This window comes from Macrosteles quadrilineatus, unplaced genomic scaffold (genome assembly GCF_028750875.1).
Source record: "Macrosteles quadrilineatus isolate MER2022 unplaced genomic scaffold, UCM_ALF_1.0 Scaffold_2__2_contigs__length_208266976, whole genome shotgun sequence".
Taxonomy (NCBI): Eukaryota; Metazoa; Arthropoda; class Insecta; order Hemiptera; family Cicadellidae; genus Macrosteles; species Macrosteles quadrilineatus.
Window position 1 is genome coordinate 35,412,413 of NW_026542595.1, and position 23,857 is coordinate 35,436,269.

Below are 23,857 nucleotides of genomic sequence, written 5' to 3' on the forward strand. Positions count from 1 at the left end.
GTGTTGAATATCAAAACAACGATGAATTTACCTTTAAAATTTACGAAAAAATATTAATTTCAGTTTGCATTAGATTTTAGAAAAATGCAATACCCTTCAAAGCACCATTAATGCTGTAATTTTCTCCTCAGACCTAAGGATCGGTATTGTTGGCCGGAATATTGCTCTGTTTTGCTTTTAATAACCTAGATAATTGAATAGTCAAAGCCTAGATGCAGTACAACCATAGGTTAAATGTAACTCACTCAAGTCGACTTCTCATGACATTGTTAATTCACATTGTTAATTGACAAATTTTGTCAATGTCTAGTTTATGTTGGTGACACTTGATGTTAGTTATCACGTAATTTTGTTTCTATTATTTTAGGGTTAGTTCTATTATGTGGGTTTTAATTTCTTTTAATATAAACAGGAGACGACCTATTTTTAATGATTAGATTGTTTTATTTTGGATAAACTAGGTTTAAATATAGATAAAACATACTCCTTAAATAAAAAGAATTGTTTTCAGCTAGGCTAATCCAAAACGATGACAAATCTACTAAAGGAGTATGTATAATCTATGGTATCACGTACTGTATGGAGTTCGTGTTTTTGACCCTGAATTGGAATCAATGGCCATGTTTTTTTTTGCATGAATGCTCAGTGAGTTGAGTTGTTTTGTTTCAGCTGAGTCCCACGGCGGCCATACGGCCACAAATGTGAGCATTTAGTAAAGGCATAAATTTGCTAAAAGTGTTTAAGACGACATTTTGTTAATGCTAAACAAGTCAATTCTAAAAAAAAACTTGCAATGCAACGATTCCGACGAAGAGTGATATTCAAGCAATTAACTTAAGCCTATGGTCGTGATATAGTTTTTAATAAAGGTTTGAAAGAAAGTAACTGTGACCAGACTAGGGGGCGGAAAATTGTTTTGGGCCTAGGGGCGCAAAAATGCTAAATCCGGCCCTGGGAGAATCATTTACAAACTTCGTTAAAAGATTTGAAAACTTTATTTCCTTGAAGGAAATTGCTGATGATAAAACCAAACTTTGCACATTACTTGCAGTGCTTCCACCAAAACTACATGAACAGCTTCAAGACCTTGTTTCTCCAGATGATCCATACAAGATGAATTACAAAAATGTGGTAACAGTGTTGAAGGATTATTTGGAACCGTTACCTAGTGTTATATCTCTTCAACACAAATTTTTGTGCCATGTTCAGCAAGACGAATCAACGATGGATTTTTCAATGGAACTGAAGAGACTAGCAAAGGATTGTCGTTTTCAATGTGAATGTGGGAAATTGGTATCAGACATGTTACTAAGAATGCAGTTTGTTAGAGGACTTAAAGATAATGATGTAAGAGGGCAGTTACTACAGAAAGAAACAAGTACTTTCAAAGAATCAGTGCAAGCTGCAATTTCCTTCGAATCCTCAAGACTTGAGAGCAGCATTATATCAAATCCTACAACAGCTGCTGTTCTTAAGCTAACAGGAAGTACTGAAAGAAAGATGCCGGAACAACAACAATATGCAAGCAAAGGCCCAACCAAGAAGACCGAAAGATATCATACAGTTCGCTCTACATTTGACCAACTACGTGGACGGTGCTATCGATGCGGGGATAAATTCCATAAAGCTGACAGTTGCAGGTATAAGGATGAATTCTGCAATTCTTGTAATAAGGTTGGTCACTTAGCAAGGGTCTGCATGGCAAAGAACAAAGCTAGACATATCAACCAGATCGAGGACAGTGAAAATGTAAATGATATTGACCACACAACGTACGACACATATAAGATACAAATGAATGGTTCTGACAAGTTCATGGTTGAAGTTACACTAGAAGGAAAGCCAATTCAAATGGAATTGGACACAGGAGCAGCTTTATCGTCGATATCATACAAGGATTATAAGCAATTAAATTTGAGTAAAAAGCTATTTCAAACTCATGTACAACTAAGAACTTACACGGGCGAACTCATCAAACCAAAGGGGGTAGTGTATGTCGAGTTTAACTTCAAAGACAAAGCATACTTTGGTAAGCTGTATGTTATTGGACAAAATGTTGAACCTATTTTCGGAAGAGAGTGGCTTAGGGAGATTAACTTAAAAATTGGGGATATCCGAACTATTCAAGAAAACTCGTGTGATCTTTCTAAACTCCTTACAGAATTCTCTGATGTTTTCAAAAAGGAAATTGGTTGTATTCCAAATGAGAAGGTTCATTTATCCCTTCAAGAAGGTTGCAAGCCCATTTTCATCAAACCCAGACAAGTTCCATACTCACTTAAAGGAAAAGTAGAGGACGAACTCAATCGACTAGAGAATGCCGGTATAATCACTAAGGTGAACAATGCTCAGTGGGGAACGCCAATTGTCCCAGTGGTTAAACCCAATGGATCTGTAAGAATATGTGCAGACTATAAAACTACACTGAATAAAGTGATACAAGACGACAAACATCCAATACCTAGGATAGAGGACATTTTCGCGGAAATGAATGGAGGCAAGCTATTTTGTACCTTGGACATAAGCAATGCTTACCTGCACATGCAAATGGACGAGGAAAGTTCAAATATGCAAACTATAAGTACTGAAAAAGGTCTTTACAAAGTCAACAGAATGTTTGGGGTTAAGGTAGCACCATCAGTATGGCAAAGGTTCATGGACAGAATACTACAAGGAATTAGCGGTGTTAAATGCTTCTTTGACGACATTATCATACAAGGATCAAATTATGAAGAAACTGTGCAAAGATTGAAGCTAGTCCTAGATAAAATGAGGGAACATGACCTTAGATTGAATTTTGAAAAGTGTAAATTCTTTCAGAAAAGGATTGCTTACTTAGGTCATACAATTGATGAAAGAGGACTTCAAAAAGGGTCTGAAAAGGTAAAAGCTATTGTTGAAGCAAAGCGACCTCGTGATGTTAACCAATTACGTTCTTTTATAGGTTTGGCAAACTACTACAATAAGTTCATACCTAAACTGGCAGAGAAACTAAACCCATTGAACAAACTCTTACAGAAGGGCAAGAAATTCGAATGGACCGATGAATGTGAAAGAAGTTTTGAATCTGTTAAAATGGACATTGCCAAAGACAAAACTCTAATCCACTACAATCCATCATTACCTTTGATACTGTCAACAGATGCATCACCAACTGGCTTAGGAGCTGTAATTTCACACAGGCTAAATGATGGAACAGAAAAGCCAATTGCCTTTGCATCTAGATCACTGAGTAAAAGTGAGAATCAATACAGTCAAATTGACAAAGAAGCGACTGCCATTTATTGGGGTGTGAAAAAGTTCTTTCCATACTGCTATGGTAGGAAATTCATTTTTGTCACAGACCACAAACCTCTTGTATCTATTTTTCATCCTTCAAAATCCCTACCTGCAATGTCAGCCACACGTTTGTTAAATTACGCTCTTTTCCTTGCTGGTTTTGACTATAAAATAGAATACAGAAAAACTTCAGACCACTCCAATGCAGATTTTCTTTCAAGATTCCCAGTAGAAAAGTTAGAAGAAGGTGAAGATCTCTATTCAAAATTTCAGATGAATCAAATATCTATGCTACCACTTACCAAAGAGACAATTGCAGAACATACGAAGAAGGATACTTTTTTATCTAAAGTCAAGATAGCCCTTGAAAATGGAGATGATCTTGAGACAATGGGATTAAACAACAACGAGTACACATTACACAAAGGATGTGTTTTTCGAGGTATAAGGGTTGTGATACCTTCATCTCTTCAGAAAGAAGTACTCAAAGAACTACACGTGGGCCACCTTGGGATGACAAAAATGAAAGCAATGGCAAGAAGCTATTTGTACTGGAAGAATGTCGACAGAGACATTGAAGAGTTGGTCAGAAACTGTAAGATATGTTCCCAGAAGAGAAATGAACCTCCAAAAGACAGGAATCACCCATGGGAAGAACCATCTGGACCATGGGAGAGAATACACTTAGATTTCCTTGGGCCCATGAATGGAAGTTACTTCCTAGTCATCATTGATGCCCATACTAAATGGCTAGAAATATTACATACAAAATCTACTACAGCAGAATGGTGTATCAAAAAGCTACAACATCTATTTACAACGTTTGGTCTTCCAGTGACAGTTGTTACAGACAACGGGACACAATTCACCAGCACGGCTTTTCAAAACAATTTGAAAGAAAATGGAATTTGTCACAGAACATGCGCACCATTTCACCCTTCTAGCAATGGACAAGCAGAAAGATTCGTACAAACCGTGAAGAAGGGGCTAAATTCAATGGTGGGGGAGAGAGGTGACATACAAACAAAGATCGATGCATTAGTCACACAGCTGAGGAAGGCACCAAGCTCTACAACTGGAATGTCTGCATACAAGATGATGTTTGGCAGAGACATCAGAACTAAACTAAACGTCATGTCAGATAAAACAGAATGGTTTAGAGTTGAACAAAGGAAGATGGGAAGACAGTTCAGTGTGGGACAAAAGGTGCAAGCAAGGAACTATGCATCCAAAGAAAAGTGGAGATTAGGAGAGATCATCAGTCGAGTGGGCAATGTCATGTACAGAATAAAAATGGACAATGGATTGATATGGACCAGACACACTGACCAGATCCTCCCTCAGAATTAAGAGGGGAGAGTTGATATATATTCAATCTAGTGTCAATTAATAATATTCTATTTTCCTATATTTTAATACCAGCTGACTGGTTAATTATTTATTGTTTTCTGTTGTGAGTCAGTTGTACAATTTAATGTTTTGTTTTCAGTGTTTGTACATTTTACAATGTTCAAATATATTTCTCAAATGTTTAAAGTTTGTTTAATTTAGACACAATAACTATAAAGTACAGGAAAGAATAAATTTGCATCATAATAGTTTCTAATAATTAGCACTTAACAAATAAAAATAAAAGCTACTTTTCTGCAGATACAAACTGTGCAAATGTGATAATTTTTTGGGAGTTAACTCAGTGAATACTTTATAAAACGGTTTTATAAAGTAGGAGAGAATTTTTAAGGTCATGTCCAATGTATACAAGACAAATATTTTATTTGTAATGCTTAAGCTATATGATTAAAAATTTTCCTGATCTATGAACACAGGCATGTTTATCCATTAAAAGCTTGCGAAAAAATCTCGTTTGGTAAATATTCTACGACCCTTCTAATGAGAAAGTAAATTAATTAATAAACATATTTTTACACTCCAATACATACTGAAAAAGATCCAATAAATAAATAATTTCCGAGATATCTGGAAGGCTTATGAAATGTCTTAAAAATGATGTATAATATATAGGGTGTCCCGTAAGTAAACAGCCAAACTCCGGGAAATGGTTCTATGGGTCAAAATAAAGAGATATTCAAGAAAAGCATTTTTTTCCAAAATCGCTTCGTTAACCACATATCTTTCGTTTTGTTTTTTCTCATAAACATTTTTATCTTTGAATATTTTCAACCGATATTATGAAACTAGGTACGTATGTTGAAGTAAAACAGACTCACGTCAGAAAAAAATATCCTGGTCCAATTAAACATTTTAAAATGGTGGCCATATTAATATTTCAATTAAAATTTCAAAAAAATAGAAATGTTATGAAAAAATGCCCAGAAGACTTTTATTTAGCATTTAAAATTTCCTATTAAACGAATCTCAGTTCAAATACATCGAATAAAAATTCTTGGAATGTCACGGACAAGGCTATGTTGAACAAGGCTATGAGCTAGTTAGTTTTGCCTCATTTTACAGCTGAAAATTGTGATATTTTAGTTATTCTTTAGTCGATTTTATTCAACTCTGTGTCGCTTTATAGGACATTTAACAAGAAGATTTTGGAAAACATTTTATTATTGATTTTCACTTTATTTTGACCTATAGAACTATTTCACGGAGTTGGGCTGTTTACTTACGGACCACCCTCTATATTACAACAAATTTCAAAAATCTGTTACGTTGTTGATACAAATATTTCGTTACTCGTATAAAATTGATATTTTTTATAAATACTAATATAGCGTTCATTAAATTACCTTGCTGAATTAGTTAAAGCCAAAGGTCAAGGAGCCTGTAGCTAATATAGTTACCTTCCTCCGTTATAAAGCCTGATGTCTCTCTAGTAAATAAAATAGCTGCTCTATAACAAACTTGATGTTTTTGTTTGCACATGCATGGAAGTACTACAATTGGATAGTAATATATAAACAGCTTAGTAAAGTGTTTTAGGGTAGCAGGTGTCAAGTTAAAAATTATTTTAAAATATCATATGGTCTACCTGACAAAATGACTCAAAAATCTTGATAATATGGTCTTGGTAATTGTATGGTCCAAAAATAGTATTTTCTCTTACGTGTTAGATATGCACGTTTTTTTTAATATCTAAAGCGTTTTTTAAAAGCAACTTTTAGTATTGTTTTTTGCACTACAAAAACAGGCTGCAAGATAGTTTTGTGGCATTGTATTCTTCTATTAAAGACCTTTAATTTTATGTGCATATAGACCAATTCATATGTTTATGATTTTACCTAACCCGCCATGTTAAACTTCTCTATCCCAAGCGTGATGTATACAACTTCCTTACTTCTCGAGTGATGTAAAGTATCAAAAACTCAATCGGTGATGTAATGAAACCCATTTAAATAACATTAAGTGATTAACTTAAAAAATATACCTCTATGGAGCCAACGACGTTCAACGCTAGAAATCAGCTGTGCTCTTGAATTGTATTGTTATGTTTTGAAGAATTTTCCTAACCTAGCTTTTGTTTGTAAATGAACGTTACTGTTAGAAGATGAGTGAAATGGATGATGATTAATATTGTTCGTAACCTCCTGTATATTGTCGGGTCAGGTAATATCTTGTACGTTACACGTTACGCAAGAGCGTGTTTACATCACTTAGGTAAATTATGCAACTCGCTTCCGCTCGTTGCACAACCTTCACCTGCGTGATGTAAAAACGCTCTTACTACACTTGTAAGGTAAATAGCTATTCTTCAAACTTCTAGCGCGGGCCCCTGGGGAGGTAGCGTATAATAGCAATGTAAATTCAACGCACCTTTGAAAAGCTGTTATTTTTTACACATTTGTCCATTTAAGTTCGGGCTTGCGGCATTACATTCTACTAGTAAGACCTTTAATTTGATGTGCATATCAATCTTTGCCTACATTTAAGATTTTCTTCTGACTCCTAGTTGGCCGTCCTCCTGAGGAGGTAGCGCATCTTTGAATAATGTTTTAAACTGATCTTAATGCCCAGTAACTGTGTACCAAGTTTAAAAGATCTGTGTTCATTAATTTTGAAATATTTAACCTTCCCAGGACTTTTTTTCCACCCTGTATAGCTCGCCAAACCTAAAAGTTGTTTGATCCTGAAACAGGTTGATTAATTATCACTGGCCTTACATGACTAAATACACTAAATGTTTTTAGGTAACTTACCTTGTTTTTTTTACTATAGCACCACTTGCATATTTTACGTTCTTCGTTTTCTTTTTTATCAATAATCAAACTTTTTTCTTTAAAGATGTCGCCACAATCTTGGCATTTTACCTGTGAAACAGAAGATATATCTTTAGTTTGGAAGTGGAGTGAAACATAATATAGTTGTAGATAAACTAGTAGTACGCTTATTCTGCACGTAACGGGATGAGTGAACGCGGGCGCAACAATGGTCTTCCACCTATAGGCTAGTCAAAATACGGTCCAACATCAAACTTAAAGCAATAGAAATGAAATATACTCTTCTAAATAATATACAGCCCGATGTGTTACTGACTCAGGTATACAAATTCTGGACCACTTCTAGAGGTGCTAGAGACTTGAAATTTTCGGTGGTTGTAGGTCTAGTGCCCAAACTCCCAGTGACATTTTTAAATTTTAACCCCTGCGAAATTTCGAATTTCCCCCCCATGTTATTCTTATGGGGAATAACATTAAAAATGACCGACTTTGGTGTGCCCGTATGAACCACTTAGAAACGTGTTAGAGACTTCAAATTTGCGTAGTATTGTAGTATGAGATCTCTCATTACCGGTGAAATTTGCAAAAGTCCCATTTTCAAATTTTCCGAAAATCGCACTCCTTAACCTTCAAAAAACGCCCTACTTTCAAAATTTAGTAAATTTCTTTCAAATTTTTTACGGTTTTCGCAATTTTTTTCATATTTAAATAATTCTTTTTTGCAGATATTATTAGTGCTCTGTATTCTCCTTAACTTACTTTAAATTTTACTCATTAAATGTTTTTTTGTATCTTTACTCCTTAACCCCCAAAACTTAGGTTTAATGTCAAAATTTAAAGGTTTTTTACTACTTTTACGAGCCCCATGTTAACATTGAAAGTGGTCGACTTTGGAGTGCTCATCTGAACCGTTTAGAAACGTGCTAGAGACTTGAAACTTGGTATTATTGTTGTAGGGGATCTTATATTAACGGTGAAATTTGCAAAAGTCCCATTTTCAAATTTTAACCCCGCCAAAAATCCTGAAAATCTGAAAACGATAAAACACGTTTTTTTCAAACGGATATAGCTCGAAAACAGTAAGAGCTATAAAAGATTTGAAAGGATATTCATGAACAGGAATTAAATTTTCTACAAAACCCTCTTGAGCGTTTTCCGAAAATCGCACTCCTTAAGCTTCAAAAAAGGCCCTTCTTTCAAAATTTGGTAAATTTCTTTCAAATTTTTACCGGTTTTCGCTATTTTTTTCATACTGAAACAATTCCTTTTTGCAAATATTATTATTGCTTTGTGTTTTCCTTACTTTACTTTAAATTTTACTTATTACATGTTTTTTCGTAACTTTACTCCTTGACCCCCAAAACTTAGGTTTAATGTCAAGATTTGAAAGTTTTTACGAGCCCCACGTTATTCTTATGGATAATAACATTGAAATTTAATGACTTTGTTATGGTCATCCGAATCGTTTAGAAACGTGCTAGAGACTTGTAATTTGGTAGTATTGTAGTATGGGATCCTACGTTAAGGGTGAAATTGCAAAAGTCACATTTTAAAATTTTAACCTCCCCAAAAATCCAAAATGGCGGACATCTAAAAACGATAATATAACACTTTTTTGGTACGGCTATAACTAACAAACAATCGGAGCTAGCTAAGATTTGAATGAGTTTTCATGGTCAGGAACTACATTTTCTACAAAACCCTTACAGGTCTTTTCCGAAAATTTCAACTCTTGACCCCTAAAAAACGTCCTACTTTCTAAAATTGATATTTTTCAAATTTTTACCAGTTTTCGCTATTTTCCATACTTAAATAATTATTTTTTGCAAATATTATTAATGCTTTGTTATTTTCTTGGTTTACTTTCGGTTTTACTCGTACATGTTTTTTCGTAACTTTACTCCTTGACCTCCAAAACTTAGTCAAAATTTAAAAGGTTTCACTAGTTTTACGAGGTAATAATAGACTCTTTTCCTATTTTATATGCACAAGGTTATTAAAACTATACTAAGTTTACTGTATTAGAGCTAACACCAAGGTATGAATATAATAAGGACCATATTTTGAAAATCCCCCCCTCTCGAAATCCCCCTTATATCAATCCAATAGCCACCACAGATTCATCGGTCTAAATCACGGTTACCCACTTCTAGATTAGCTGGAGATCTGTTTTTTGCAATATCGCATGTGGTGCCCTTTTCGAAAAATTACATCTTACAATGATAACCCCCCCCCCCCCAAGAAATATAGAATCTCCACCCAATGTTATTCCTACAGGTGCATCGGTCTAAATCACGTTTACCCACTTCTAGATTAGCTAAGGTCTGAAAGTCTTTTGATGGTAGGTCTTGTGCCCTGTCCCCCGTGGCTCATTTGTACATACAAAAATTGGTTTTTTTTTTATTAATAATTATTTTCACTACTTTTCCCAACCTAAGTAAATAATTTTTGCTAATATTATTAATGCTTTGTATTTTTGCTTTGTATTAATACTTTCGGTTTTACTCATACATGTTTTTTTCGTAACTTGACTCATTGAACCCCAAAACTTAAGTTAAATGTCGAAATTTAAAAGTTTTCACCACTTTTACGAGGTAATAATAGACTCTTAACCTATTCTATATGTACAAGGTTATTAAAACTATACAAAGTTTACAGTATTATAACTGTTATTAATAAAGTACAATGTTACATGAAATTAACAAGAAAATTTTCAAAAGTCCCATTCTGTATTATGAACCCCCCCCCTTAAAAAATGGCGGACTTCTGAAAACGACATAACAAGTGTTTTTAAACTTCTATAACTCAAACCCTCCTATTTAATAAACTCCTATATCAAAGGAATTAAGAATTTTTTAATACGTACCCCACCCCCCTCAACAAATAATAACCTCCCCACCCTCACAGCTCTTGAACCACTGTCTTTCATCGGGACAATGGACTTCAAATATTTCACAGTTCCTAGTATTTGTTTTGAAACCAATGAATAATTTGGAAAGGGGTTTTCTAGATTAGGTGAAAATCTAAAATTTGGCACGATTTTAGGTAGTTTTCCCATTAAGAAAAGTTAAATTTTACAAATAGACTACAACCCCCCCCCCCACCGAAATATTAAACCCTCCCACCGCCAATGTTATTCTTACAGGTGCATAATATCTTAAAATCATCCTATTATTCGAAATATTATTACAGTGTTCTTCATAAGAAAATGCCTTATATTATTTACTATGGCTATTTCGTTTTATTAGATTGGTGTATAATTTTTGAACATCTGTATCACAACTTTATAATTTCTTTGAGGGACCAAATAGTTAAGACGATACATTATGTATAAGCTTTTCCGTTATGGGCAGAGTTTAGGCCATATATCATATACGTCCTTCTGCATATGTTATAAGCCTAAGAGAAACTATCCGTCATCTCAACTCACTATAATACATTTCGTTTATGTATGTATAGAGTTGAACGAATACTTTACTATCTACCTTCGCAGTTGTCAGTTTTGAGTGACTTAGTGAGTTCTTTAGTTTGTTGGTTTTTATTCTCTTATCATAAACTTTATTTTAAATTCTTTATTAAGGGTCTATTTATAAAAAGGTTGTTCGGACTTTAGTTAATAAATTAAACACAGATTGCCTTATAAATGTTTTATCCAATTAATTCATAAATTCAATGTACTCATACACTGGTATTGGTCAAAACTGACCTTTGAGTTTCTTATACCATTCCTTTAAATAACTAAAAGGAAATAAATTATTATGCACAAAAGCCCCCGTAGCTGAACGATATGTGACCTATATCTGGAAAGTTCTGGTTTCCGTTTTAGTGTTGATTGGTTTTGATTACCTTTGCATGTTTCACACCATTTCCTATGTTTATAGCTACAATATTTGTTATTCTTACCTTTTAATGTTAGCTGTTTTACGTCAATACTGAGCTGGAAATCCCCTTCTGCATACTCATTTATTGTTTACGGTTAGTAATCATATTCATGTAATGCTGAGCTTATCCTTCTTATTCAATAATATTTTGTAAATATTTTATTATTTTTTACCCCAATAATGTTGAAGCTACGTATCGCGCCAGTCGACATTGCTGTAGTTAAAACACACTAATGACATTTGGATATGTCTTTGGACTTCAGACAGTATTGTATTTTTAAAACCCGTTTTTAGTGAGTTTGCCTTTATCACATTAGGTTGAAGTATGTAATGCGTGTAATATATAATTGTATATCAAATAAAGATGGGAATTGTGGATTTAAATTAAACAATTGAATAAAGAAGCAATGTAGACCCACAGGTTATAAGGTAATGTCGATAATTAATATAATGGAGTAACAAGGAGAAATAGTCGTTACGGTGAAGGTAGACGATAGGAAACCTAGCACTAGTCACATAACTATAAATTTACGCTACAATAGATAAATCTTAATTATTCTTTAGACATCAAACTCAAAATATATACATCACAAGTTTTAAGAAATTTAAAATAATGTTAATAAATATACCATGACGTGGGTATTTCAATAATCTCGTCTCAGGTCTCTGCACCTGTGATAAAAAAAAGCATTTCCAGTGGTTAAACTATGACATTAACTCTCTTTTGAAGTCTAATTGATATCTAGATATTACACTCTTTATTTTTATATGTTGGTATCAAAAGCGTGCAATATATTAGTCATAGGATCAATTTTGTAAAGGAGGCTTTTAACATAAGATTGTAATCGTATTAGTAGCCAGAGGCAAGGTAACGCCATGTTCCGGCCAAATCCTTGGCTTAACGCCGTCTGCTTGGGCCATGTAAGAGGCTCTGTGCTTCCAAACACAAGGTGGTAGCCATATAAAATGTTTATATACACAATAAATCATTTTATTTTTATAAATTAATATGTGCGTGGATATGAACTAATAGATAGAAGCAAACCATAACGATAGTGTCATAGTTATAGTTATAGTCACAATTGTAGTTATAGTCGATTACACTTTTACACATCTTTTACAAAACTTTACTTACGCATTAGCATTGACTATTGTATTAATATTCAAAGGCATTAGCATGTGGCTAACAGTTTAAATACAAAAATTAATTACTAGCTGCTTGAAACCGTTACTGATCTTCGAGAGTAAACATTTAGCTTTGGCCTGAGGCTTTCAATACCTCATCAACCTCATCTTCTCTTGATTGTAGAACAAGCATCACAGCCTTGAGTGAGTATAAGCGATGCTTTGAGGTTGAGGACTATCAATCATGAGAGATTGGTCAATATCAGCACAGTGGCAAATTACTCTATAACATAGTATTAGAATGATTTGACAATTTTTGCGTTTATAATTACGCTGTGTTGTGGGGAAAACTTGCTTATTATGGTGATATCAGCATACTTCGCATATCATATTTCAAATCGAACGAAGAGATAGTTTTAGGTTTATTACGTACATATGATTTTATTTTATTTTGCTTTAAATCCAAAGTCTAACAGACGATTTCACGTTTTTCTCTAGTATGTACTTAAAAAAAAATATTTTATTACATAAATGTGTCTGTTGATATAATGTTTTTATTGGCATTTAGAAAATAGACTGTACAAGTTATGGTTCTCTTTTTGGTTTGGATATTTTTTTACTATTATTGTAAATGGCTCAGTTTTTATAGCTCTTTGTGTACACCGGTATTTAATAATTAAATATCATAACGTCTAGCTATTATTCTTCGACATCTTAAACGGTAAGTAAAGATGTTGACTATTTAAGTAAATAAATATATTATAATATGGATAAAAATCCCATTTCTTTCCATTGATTTTCCACACTCAACGGCATATTTAATAGCGTTTAAGTTTTTCCGATAAAAACCCAATTTTACACTTCTCTATGCAATATAAATATATTTGGTATAATCAGAATATAAAAAGAATATAATCAGAACTAAATTAGGCAAAAATTATAATACGGACCATTTGACAGTTACATCCAACAAATAAGAAGTAAATACAGTATAACAAACATAAATTTACCAACACCAAAAATTACCTCCAAATGAAAAATCCAATAAAAATAGAAATAAATTTTGCATGATGTACTAAACCTAAAACCAATTTCCTTCTGATCTTAAAATACATTTAGAGATTCTACATTACTTATCTCCGCCGATATTCTGCAGCCGCAGAAGTACGAAGGATAATATTTGGTGAATGACAATCACGCTAACCTTTCCTTCATATAATAAAATACATGACCCTTCGGGAAAAAAATAGTTTAATGGAAATTATAATATTTACAATTAAATACAGGGTGATTGGTACTCAGTGTGACAAAAATTTTTTTGTGTAAGTACAAAGTAAATGAAGTGTGATGATGCATATAAAATGTTCCAAGTCTAAAAATTAGCATCCCAAAAATTTATTTGATGCTTTTAAAAAATAACCATGCTTTTAAACTCAATACAGCGATTTCTCAGTTACCTGTATATTGATTTGAGTAGATAATGTCATTTTCGTGTTCTACATTAAATTTTGATCAAGAACAATAGAAAACGACGGAGGATCAGTAGTAAATACTCCATTGTAAATAGATTCAAATATAAAAATTAAGATGTTTGATATAAATTTAAGCTATAAAATTTAAGCTATAAAATAGAAATTGGTTGGAAAGCTTATAAAATGGCGCAGTTTTTAACATATTCCGACACTTTCTTGTATATAGGGTGTGAAAAATGCAATGGACCATTGTTTTTTTTTTTCTAAATTTTTATCAAACATCTTAATTTTTATCTTTGAATCTATTTACAATGGAGTTTTTACAACTGATCCTCCGTAATTTTCTATTATTCTTGTTCAAGATTTAATGTAGAACATGAAAATGACATTATTAACTCAAATCCATATACAGGTAATTGAGAAATCGCTGTATTAAGTTTAAAAGCATGGTTGTTTTTGAAAAACATAACATAATTTTTTGGGAAGCTAATTTTTACACTTGGAACATTTGATATGCATCATCACACTTCATTTACTTTGTACTTACGCCAAAAACTTTTTGTCCCACTGAGTACCAATCACCCTGTATGTACTATGTTAAAAACGTTTTATTACAGATGATTATAATCTAAGGATTATAATTATTATAAGATTAAGGAGGGGATACTTTGATGTAATATTACGTTTTATTATATTTCATACCAAATGATTATGAGTTGCTTTGTTAATTATTTAATATTCTGTTTGCAATCCATAATAAAAAAAGTTATTGTTTAACGACAGCAACGAAAAAAAGTTATAACAATAATTTTTACTGGAATAACGTATTTTAAGTATAAACTTTTAAACTTTGAGAAATTTTACAAGTTTAAAACTAAATCTAAGCTATGTAAGTGTCTAAATGTATTTACAAAGGAACACGATTTTTGATTGCATGTATGATAATTTAAACAATACATAAAAATACAGTATAATGTGTTTGAAATAGAATATTACGGATATTTTAGTACTTATTTTTTAATTACATGTCTCCAAATTGATAAATTTGTCATAATTGTAATAACAAATAATTATCCCTTACTATGTATAGTACCCACTCACACGTTCTTGTTATAAATTCAAGAGCCTTGACTTACCTAACACAACTCTCTATTACAGGGAATTCCCCTGAGCTGTTATTACTTTGTCTGCACTCTAAGATGTAATCATTATCATTATATAGAACGTTATTTACCAGAAAAAAACCTAATAGTATATTCTGGCTTAAACACTTGGTAATATTTGTTTATAATTAGATTTCAGTTATTTAATGCTATCCATTAACTTGCGACAGTGTTTTGGATAACTGCGTTTGATCCGCTTTATACATCATATATAGTCAATGATATCATGCACATCCAGTTTATATGTGAGTGAGTACTATTTTATAATGAAAAAAAAAAAAAATCTAGAAAGAAACTTTTTAAATGTGTTTGTTTTAGCGAATTTCCCATATGGGGAATAAGCTATTACCGTAGTACTCATGGAAAGTAGACCTTGACGCGGTCAAGGTCCTGGATCAAGACCTGGACGCGGGACCGATTTTTTTTTTCGTTTTGAGGTCCCTAGAGGCCAAAAACACCATCCGTTCAAATTCATATATATATATATATGTGTCCGTTAGCACGATAACTCGAGCAAAAATGATCCGATTTTGATGAAATTTGGTACAAACGTGTAAACCACCGTTTATTCGAACGAGTTCGCGATCCAGCATGATCGGACCATGGGAACGGGGGTTTTATGGGGTAAAAATAGGTTTTTCCCATTTTTGACCCAAAAAACATAAAATTTAGCAATTTCTTTCCAAACCATTTTGTAGAGCTTAAAAAAACAAATAATTTAGTATAATGAAGCGTTATTATGCGCCTAACGGTTACGGAGAAAATTACAAAAAATTGTAAATTTAAAATTCCCATGTTATTCTTATGGAGAATAAGTAAACTGTTGTAGTTTGCTTGTTTATGAACATATTTTGATCAAATTTGGAAAATGTTTTTATTTCTTACTAACTATTAACATTTTACAAAAAATTACAGTTTTACCCTCCCTGATGCAGCAAACCTAAGTACTTGTAAACTAATTCTATTTAAATAGGGAATAAATGTTATATTTTTAAGTAGACATTTCAGTGTAAATCCAGTCAGTCAAATGGAAATTCGCTTAGTCTGCAGGTTTGCTGCGGCGGGGGTATTTTGAATTGCCAATTGGTTAGAAGAAATTATATCCTGAGGTGCTAAAAGAAACATAAATTACAAGAACTCCAAGGGCGGGTGTTATTGGTTGTAGATTAGCTATGAAACTATATAAATATTACATGTAATCTCATTGAATAATCAAATAATGCTGAAATATTTTTATAATACGACACTAGCTTAATTAAAATGAATAAATATATATACTTAAAAGTAGTGTGAAGGAGGTTTATTTCTAAATCAATTTACGAAAATAAATACATATTTTGTCTTTAATTATTTCATTAATGACACTTTAGATCATTAATAAAACGGGTTCAGGGTATTTTATTTACTAACCTGTTAGAACAAAGAGCCAAAAACATTAATTATAAGACTGTAAGCTTTGTGAAAGGCACAATACAATAGTTAAGGGATCTAAATAACTGTCTCGAGACTTTTAATTAACCAGACATGCTTCAGTATACTGGCAAGACATTGGTACACCTTGATTAGAAATTCAAAACAAACAAAACTTACGCCTTTCATTCAGCTATTTACGCTATGTTTATTTCAATATCAGTAAATGTGAGTTAACACAAAGAGCAGTACAGTATATATGTAGTTTTCGATTCGTTGCTACATAAAATGTCGAGCTAAGGACAGTTTTGTGCCCCACATTCACATCCTAGGACGCTAGTTCTAGGTCTGTTTTTACACTTTTACTTAAGGCTAACTAGTCGTAGAGGGTTGCGGGCTTATCAGATGGATAAAACTTGGATTGGTGGGATATGAACCCAGGACCTCAGGCTCCGATGCTTCGAGCTCTACCACTAGACCAGCTCCCTATAAATTATTAAACACTAGATGTCAATGGTTTGTAAATTTACCTTACAACCGCAATGACACCCTCCGGTCTGTTGGTTTTGTAGCCGTGAATCGCAATATCATTTATGATTCTTAGAATATTTAAATCTGAAGTTATAATTAACATAAAAATGCATAATGCTGTCTGAGTTTGTCTTTGAATTCGTTGTGGGGTCAGGCACTGGATACATTCTCTCATTGTGAGGTAGAAATCGTCCTTTGTGTTTAATTAGTACCAGAAAATTGGTAAGGTCTATTAAAGTTTTCAATACTAAAAAGGTGTTTTTCTATAAAACGTGTTTTAACCACAAACAATTTTCATATTTGTTTCGATTTTGATCAAATTTGGCTTGAAGGTGTAGGGTGGGATAAACTTGAATTAGTAAAAATGGGGTATTATGGGCTAAAAATAGGGCTTTCCCATTTTTTACTCTCAAATATAATTTTCTTTTGATGATCATAATGAGACATTCACTAAGCCTTGTTATCAGAATGAAGATATCATCGTCAATTTGCATTAAAAAGTAAACTGAAATAGATAACAAGGAATGTATTGCTATTTGGCGTGAAATGGATAGCAACGGCGTAGATGATTCATATAATAAAAAAAAAATCAACATGGCAGTCGATTATTCATTTGATCCGTTGATAGAACAACAATATCATAGAACCACGTAATTAAATGTCAAGCTACAACTGCTGGAATGAAATGTGGGTTACATGTGGAGAGCGGCCACGAGGAAGTTATTATAATGTGGCACAACTGCTGTATTCTGCGGGTCACTGAAACTAATGATGTGGCTGTTCATACTCGCACTGTGTGTGTTTTAACCATAATTGGTGTTGTGTAACTTCAGGCAAATCGTCTGGTGTCCATCCCTTTATTATATTTTATTACTTTCTTATGATAAAGCCAAGTAAATGAAAACATATGCCATCTGCATTGTATAGTTTGTATAAATAATACAATGAGAAGTAAGATGTTTAGTATAATACAAATATATAATATGGTATACATAATCTTGTAACGGTCGGTTTACTATTGTATAGCTTGTTTGGAATAAAAATATGTAATGTCCCTTTTGCTTATATTTTACTTTTATATTGCAAAACCGTCATGGCGACTTATGAATCCATAAGGCATGTGTTGAATGTGGGTTTTAAATTCACGTACGGCAAAGACCCAAATTCTGATTTGTACATTTTCAGATTTCTTCCCATATTTGATTACAATAACTAGGATCTCTTTAGTCGTTCAGGAGGATTATTTGAAAAACGAAAAGAGAAACTTAGCATTAGAGCTTTCCTCACTCCGCTCAGAAACAGTTTCCATTTTTTTAACTTTATAAAAATAAAATAAAATCATTTAGTTAGTCAAAGCTTGTATAGAGAACGGTGGTAAATCAGACCACAGCTCGTGGATTTACGTGATGCAAAATCTTGATTAGCCTAGATAAATTACAGCATTAGGCCTACATGCTTCAAATAATAATAATATCGTATTTATAAATAGGTTTAAGAAATGTTTTAGTGAACACGAAGATTGAGAAATCAATGCAATGATGAATACTTAAAAAAGTCAATGCCACCTAGCCATAAAAAAGCTTTTTGTAGCATCCTTGCAAAAAAAGTTTCACGATCCTACTGATGAATTTAATATTTAGCTCTTAAAGGTTAATTTTACTTTGTATTAGCCTTTCATTGAATGAGCTATTTTCTAATTATAAACATAAAAGTAGGGATTATTCAACAACAATAATTAAAATTGAGTTATTTTGATACTGGCTTTATTCACAAACTAAACAACGCTATAGTGATTTGATTTAAACATTTTAATAAATAATTTTGCCTCAAGAACGTATTTCTTGTCTTTTGTCGATAAGAACTGCCCTGTACTTTTATCAGGTATTTATATTTTAAATAATATAAAACTGTGTTTAATTAGAAATTTTCATGATTTAGGCACTTTTCTGTGATTTCTTTGATGCACTTTCAAATATGAAAGCAGACCCTATCCTTCTAGATGTAATTACTAATCTTAAAATCTCATGGTTATTTAATTTTGAAGCAAACTATATGATTGTTCTATGAGATTTCAAGTAAATAGCTTTTTACACAACTGATATATTTCTAAGCCACTGTCTGCTAACAACATTTGAACCAGGGTACCACTGACAACATATTTATTTTTCAGAGAATGTCGATTTAGTGTGGCCAATATATAGCGTGACGTTTTTGGAGCTGTCGGACATACAGTATGTAATAAAGATGTTATCGAAAAATACTTCCTAAGGGCTCTGTTTTTTTTTTCAGTGCTACCATGATTTCCATACGAGTAAGATCATCCAGGTATATTTTTACTACCGAGGTTCACCAAGGTAGATTATGAATTGTAGTTCTTACCAATACCTCTGAATACTGGGTTATTTACAAATATAGTAACCTATTAAGAAACCTTTGAAATCATTCTAGGTGTGAATACAAATAGGCATGCAGAACTGACTTCGTTCAGGAAATGATTCGTTCTTTAATTATGGTTTTAAAAATTTTGCAATGGATTTTATACTTAAGTTTAGTTGAGAACTTACTGGACGTTTGAGTACTCATGTGACAGCTTGATTCCAGTTTTTGTTACGAAACATGAAACAACGAATACAAAAATTCTCATAGCTGTAAAGATCTAACTAATTTTAGAAAAAAAATGTAGTAAATAAAAATAGCTTACAATAACGTAAATTTCCAGTACAAAAAGATAAAATACTATGTATGAAACTGGTTGGAAATTTAAATCTGGATAAAAAAGTACCAATTTAGGATCAGAAAGTGAAAAAATAACTGGATTTAAACTGTTTTATTCTCTTAGGGATAATATAAAAGTAAAAAATAAATCTATTGTATCTCCTAATAGATTAAAGTTTTCTGATTTTCTGTATATAAATTATACAGTGATATTTAGAAGACTTCGATGAATTAAGTTAGAACTGATAAGGGAAACTTAGCTCAATTAAAATATACTCGCTTTGTTTGGGGACATTTAGGATCGTGCAATAAGTGAATACAAATTAATTATTGTAAAACATCATGCTTAATTGATTATTCAATTTATGAAACCAATCGTCTGAAAACCATAAATTAAATTAATTACTAGATTAAATTGACAGGAATGATAATTATAATGAGGAGAATGAGGAAGATCATAGATAAAATTTAACAGAATGAATATGTACACGCTATAACCTACTAAAGAACCTCCTAAATACTTAATTGGTAACAAAACAATATACAATCATTAAATGTAAAGGCTAAAAATAGATGTAGACCCGCCATGATTAAGAATTTCAGATTATTTCTGTAAAACTTTATTTAATCGGTGTATTTAAGTTTTAAGTTACTTTAATTATAGATAATTACATTGTTTAATTTGCAGACTGTAATAATTACTCTAGGTGTGGCTGCCCTCTGCATTCATTCCACATTTCATTGGAACACCCGCAGGTTGACATTTAATTATATTGTTGTGTTTAGCTGTCGCAGTATATCTTAGAGAGCAGAAACATTGCTTTACGCAATAAATATTTGCATACACCAATTCAAGACCTAATATACATAGCATTTTTCTCGTATGATTCGTTTCATGACAATTTGTTGTGATCAACTCGTGATAAGACTTGAAAAAAATAATTTTTGTGTTACTCGATTGTATGTTACTCTGTCCTATATTCGAGTATATATTTAAAGTAATAACAGCTATTAAAAACTATTGTTTTCCTATTTACAGCTTTGAGCCGACCCCTCGCACCGCCCCCAGACGAACAACTAATGGAAGCATGCCCCCCATAGTGACAGTGCGATTGGCCGCCCCACATCCCTAACAAAAATGAAAGGCCGTGGGTTAATATCAAAAAACAAACAGTTGTCAATAAAGCCTATATATATTTATCAAAAATTCAACAAATAACAATCAACAAATTCCATCCATCCAAAGAATTTCTTTTAAATAATCTCTTTTCTTAAAAATTTAAATAAAAAGAATTTATGTCTACCCCTCTGAACTTACAAAATGGTAACTGTGAATATTAGGCCTAATCAAAAAATAAATTATGGTAACTGTAAATATTACTTAAATTTTAAATAAATTAACAATTAAATAAATAACAGGTAGGCTACTATAAAATAAATAACGGATGGTGAATAATTTTGGGGCCCCATCTATTAGCAGTCCTTTTCAAAAGTTCATAAATTTAAAACCAACTTGCGGTACACTTGGCGTAATTATTGTCGTTCCTGGTGGCAGGCGATGGTGGTAGAAGGCGGATGGTGGCCTAATGGTCCCCGGAGAAACTGGGCCATTGGCAGCCCGAGGAGGACGAAGATGGTGTGCTCCCCCGGGCGACCCTCTCCGAAGACAACAGCCGAACCAAGCCTCCCATCCGGGACCCTTTTAACAAGATCCAGGCCTAAATAGTACAACTTCGTAATACTTGAATTTAACACTAGGCCTACCAAGCTTTTCAAGCAATAAAACCAAAATCATGATTTCCGCACCACTGGTCGCTGACCAAAACTGTTACAAATGAAATTAAAAAAAATATATTTTTCTTTAAATAGGCTTTCCTTTATTTAAAACAGTCCTTAGAGTTATAATGAGAAAATGACTAGAAAATTATTAATTCAATTGAATAAAGCTCTAAAACATAACAATAAATAGACTTTTAAATATAACTAACTTAAACAACACATTCTGACAGTAAAATTTTATAAAGATTGGAGTTAACAATAAAATATATGAATTATCTGGTCCAGAAGGGTAAAACACATTAGTAAAACACAAAACAATTACACAAATACTACAATAAATACTTCAAAAACCAGTTTTCACAAAATATTAAAAATTCTTTGGCTGGAGGTGCATTTTCAGGTAAAACCGGTAATAACTCCGGTTATTACCAACCAAAATTGCTTAAATTGCTTTTAAAAGTTGTGGCACAGGTGCCCACAGCTTTTAAAAGACAAACCCATGCCTACCAACTAGCCTGAGGCCAGGTAGGGGGCCGGTTACCTACGGTCACTCAGAAAACAGAATTGCGCGAAACTAAAAACCTTATAACTCGGCCATTTATCAATCAAACTAAATCAAACTTCCAGGGGACAAGTAAGAGCACTGAAACTAACTAGTTATGACCGAGCTTGGCCCCCAGGAGGTGCCATTACTTAACAAAAAAAATTAGGCTGAGTGACATGGCCTACATTACAAATAACAAAAAAAAAACACTATTACAGGGGACGGAGGGACAAAATTTACATTAAATAAGCTGTAGGCCACAAAAGCAAAACAAAATTGAGCACAAACTAGGCCTTAGGCCTAATAATAAGTTAACAGGGACACAGAACAAACGGACCATAGCCCGCACAAAGTGAGTTTTCTTGGGTAATATCTGGCCTAGAGTCTCGGGGAAAGCTTTGAAAACTTGACAACAACAAAAACTACTAAACTAACCAGAAAAACTTGTGGTCAGACCACACAAAGCTTGGCCAAAGGCCCATTGAAACTCTGAACAATTCGAGGCTCAGAAATGGGTCTAGCGCCTTGAAAAACAAGTAATTGGTAATTAAAAGTAATACCAATGCACAGAAGGTGCTTAATACTTGCTTTTCACTAGCCAAAACCCACTCAAAGTCTGCACAACATGTGGCTGAAAGCCAAAACTAATTCAGAAACTTTCTAACCTAAACAAATCAAATAATCAACTTACTCATCTGACGTCCTGGCACAAACTAATTACATGTTTTGACGTAAAAGGTTTGTTTGAAACTCAGTAGAAAAAACTGAAGGATGTTTAAAGATCAATTCTGACATAACCTCAAACATAAATCTTGACAGTCATGCATGTATCGTAGCCACACGTCTTCTGCTGAAAATGTGCTTGACAGCGGAAAATGCCCCGGAGTCTGCAGGTCTGCTGCCAGACCCAAACCGATTGAGTTCCGGCGCAAGGCCAACACTCGCACTATAAAAAAAAAACTGAGGCGTGACATTGGTGGGACGCTTGGTGGACATGTCACGGCTCAGCTTATAGGTAAAAAGAATAAAAGAACCTAGACCAGTAATGCCACTGTAGAATAATGATGTGCACTTAATATATGACGTATTTAAGCTCATGAGAGATATTCGACAATTTTTTTACATCTAAAATTCAAACGAATTTAAAAAGGTGCGCTCATAATAACGTAGAGTTGTTTTATTAATTTATATTACTAACGAGGTATTTTTAATGAAGTATCCAATCGTAAAGTTGATTTGTACAAACAAAAACGAAAGCTAAAAAAATGTGAATATTCGTTGACAAAGAAAAAAATTGTGACAGAGATAAATTATGTTTAGTTCTTGAACATTTCTTGTCATAACACTTACAAGGCCTGGGCTCGTTAGGGGTCACCAGCTGACTTGTAACCGTCGTTAGTGACATCGGTTACTGGTAGTACCGTTTAATATTAATTAGTAAGTAAATAAAAAAATATATTTAAAAAACAAATACAAAACTATGTATACACTTATATTTTAGAGCTGAGGAGTATAAGAGGAAGTAGAATAATAATAATTATAATTGTAGGAACACGTATATACAAATTTGTATTCGGAAATCCAAGGATCAACTTATTTTGATTGCATACATACTAAGGCTATAATATTAAATATATTTATACGTCATTTGCAACCAATTTTTAATTATTATTTAAAAGAAGAATATTTAAATCAACTTAAATAAACATCAAACTAAAAATTATCTACCCGTATAGTTTTTTATTAAATATCAAGGAAAAGATTTGTTTTTTTTCAA

At 32.8% G+C, this 23,857-nt stretch overlaps 1 protein-coding gene across 1 annotated transcript; it reads left to right on the forward strand.

The window, feature by feature from the left end:
• Positions 1-1,698: 1,698 nt before the first annotated feature.
• On the forward strand, positions 1,699-4,629 carry LOC128984073 (uncharacterized protein K02A2.6-like). The gene has a single exon (XM_054403357.1). The coding sequence runs from the start codon at positions 1,699-1,701 to the stop codon at positions 4,627-4,629; it is 2,931 nt and encodes a 976-aa protein (XP_054259332.1).
• Positions 4,630-23,857: the final 19,228 nt, after the last annotated feature.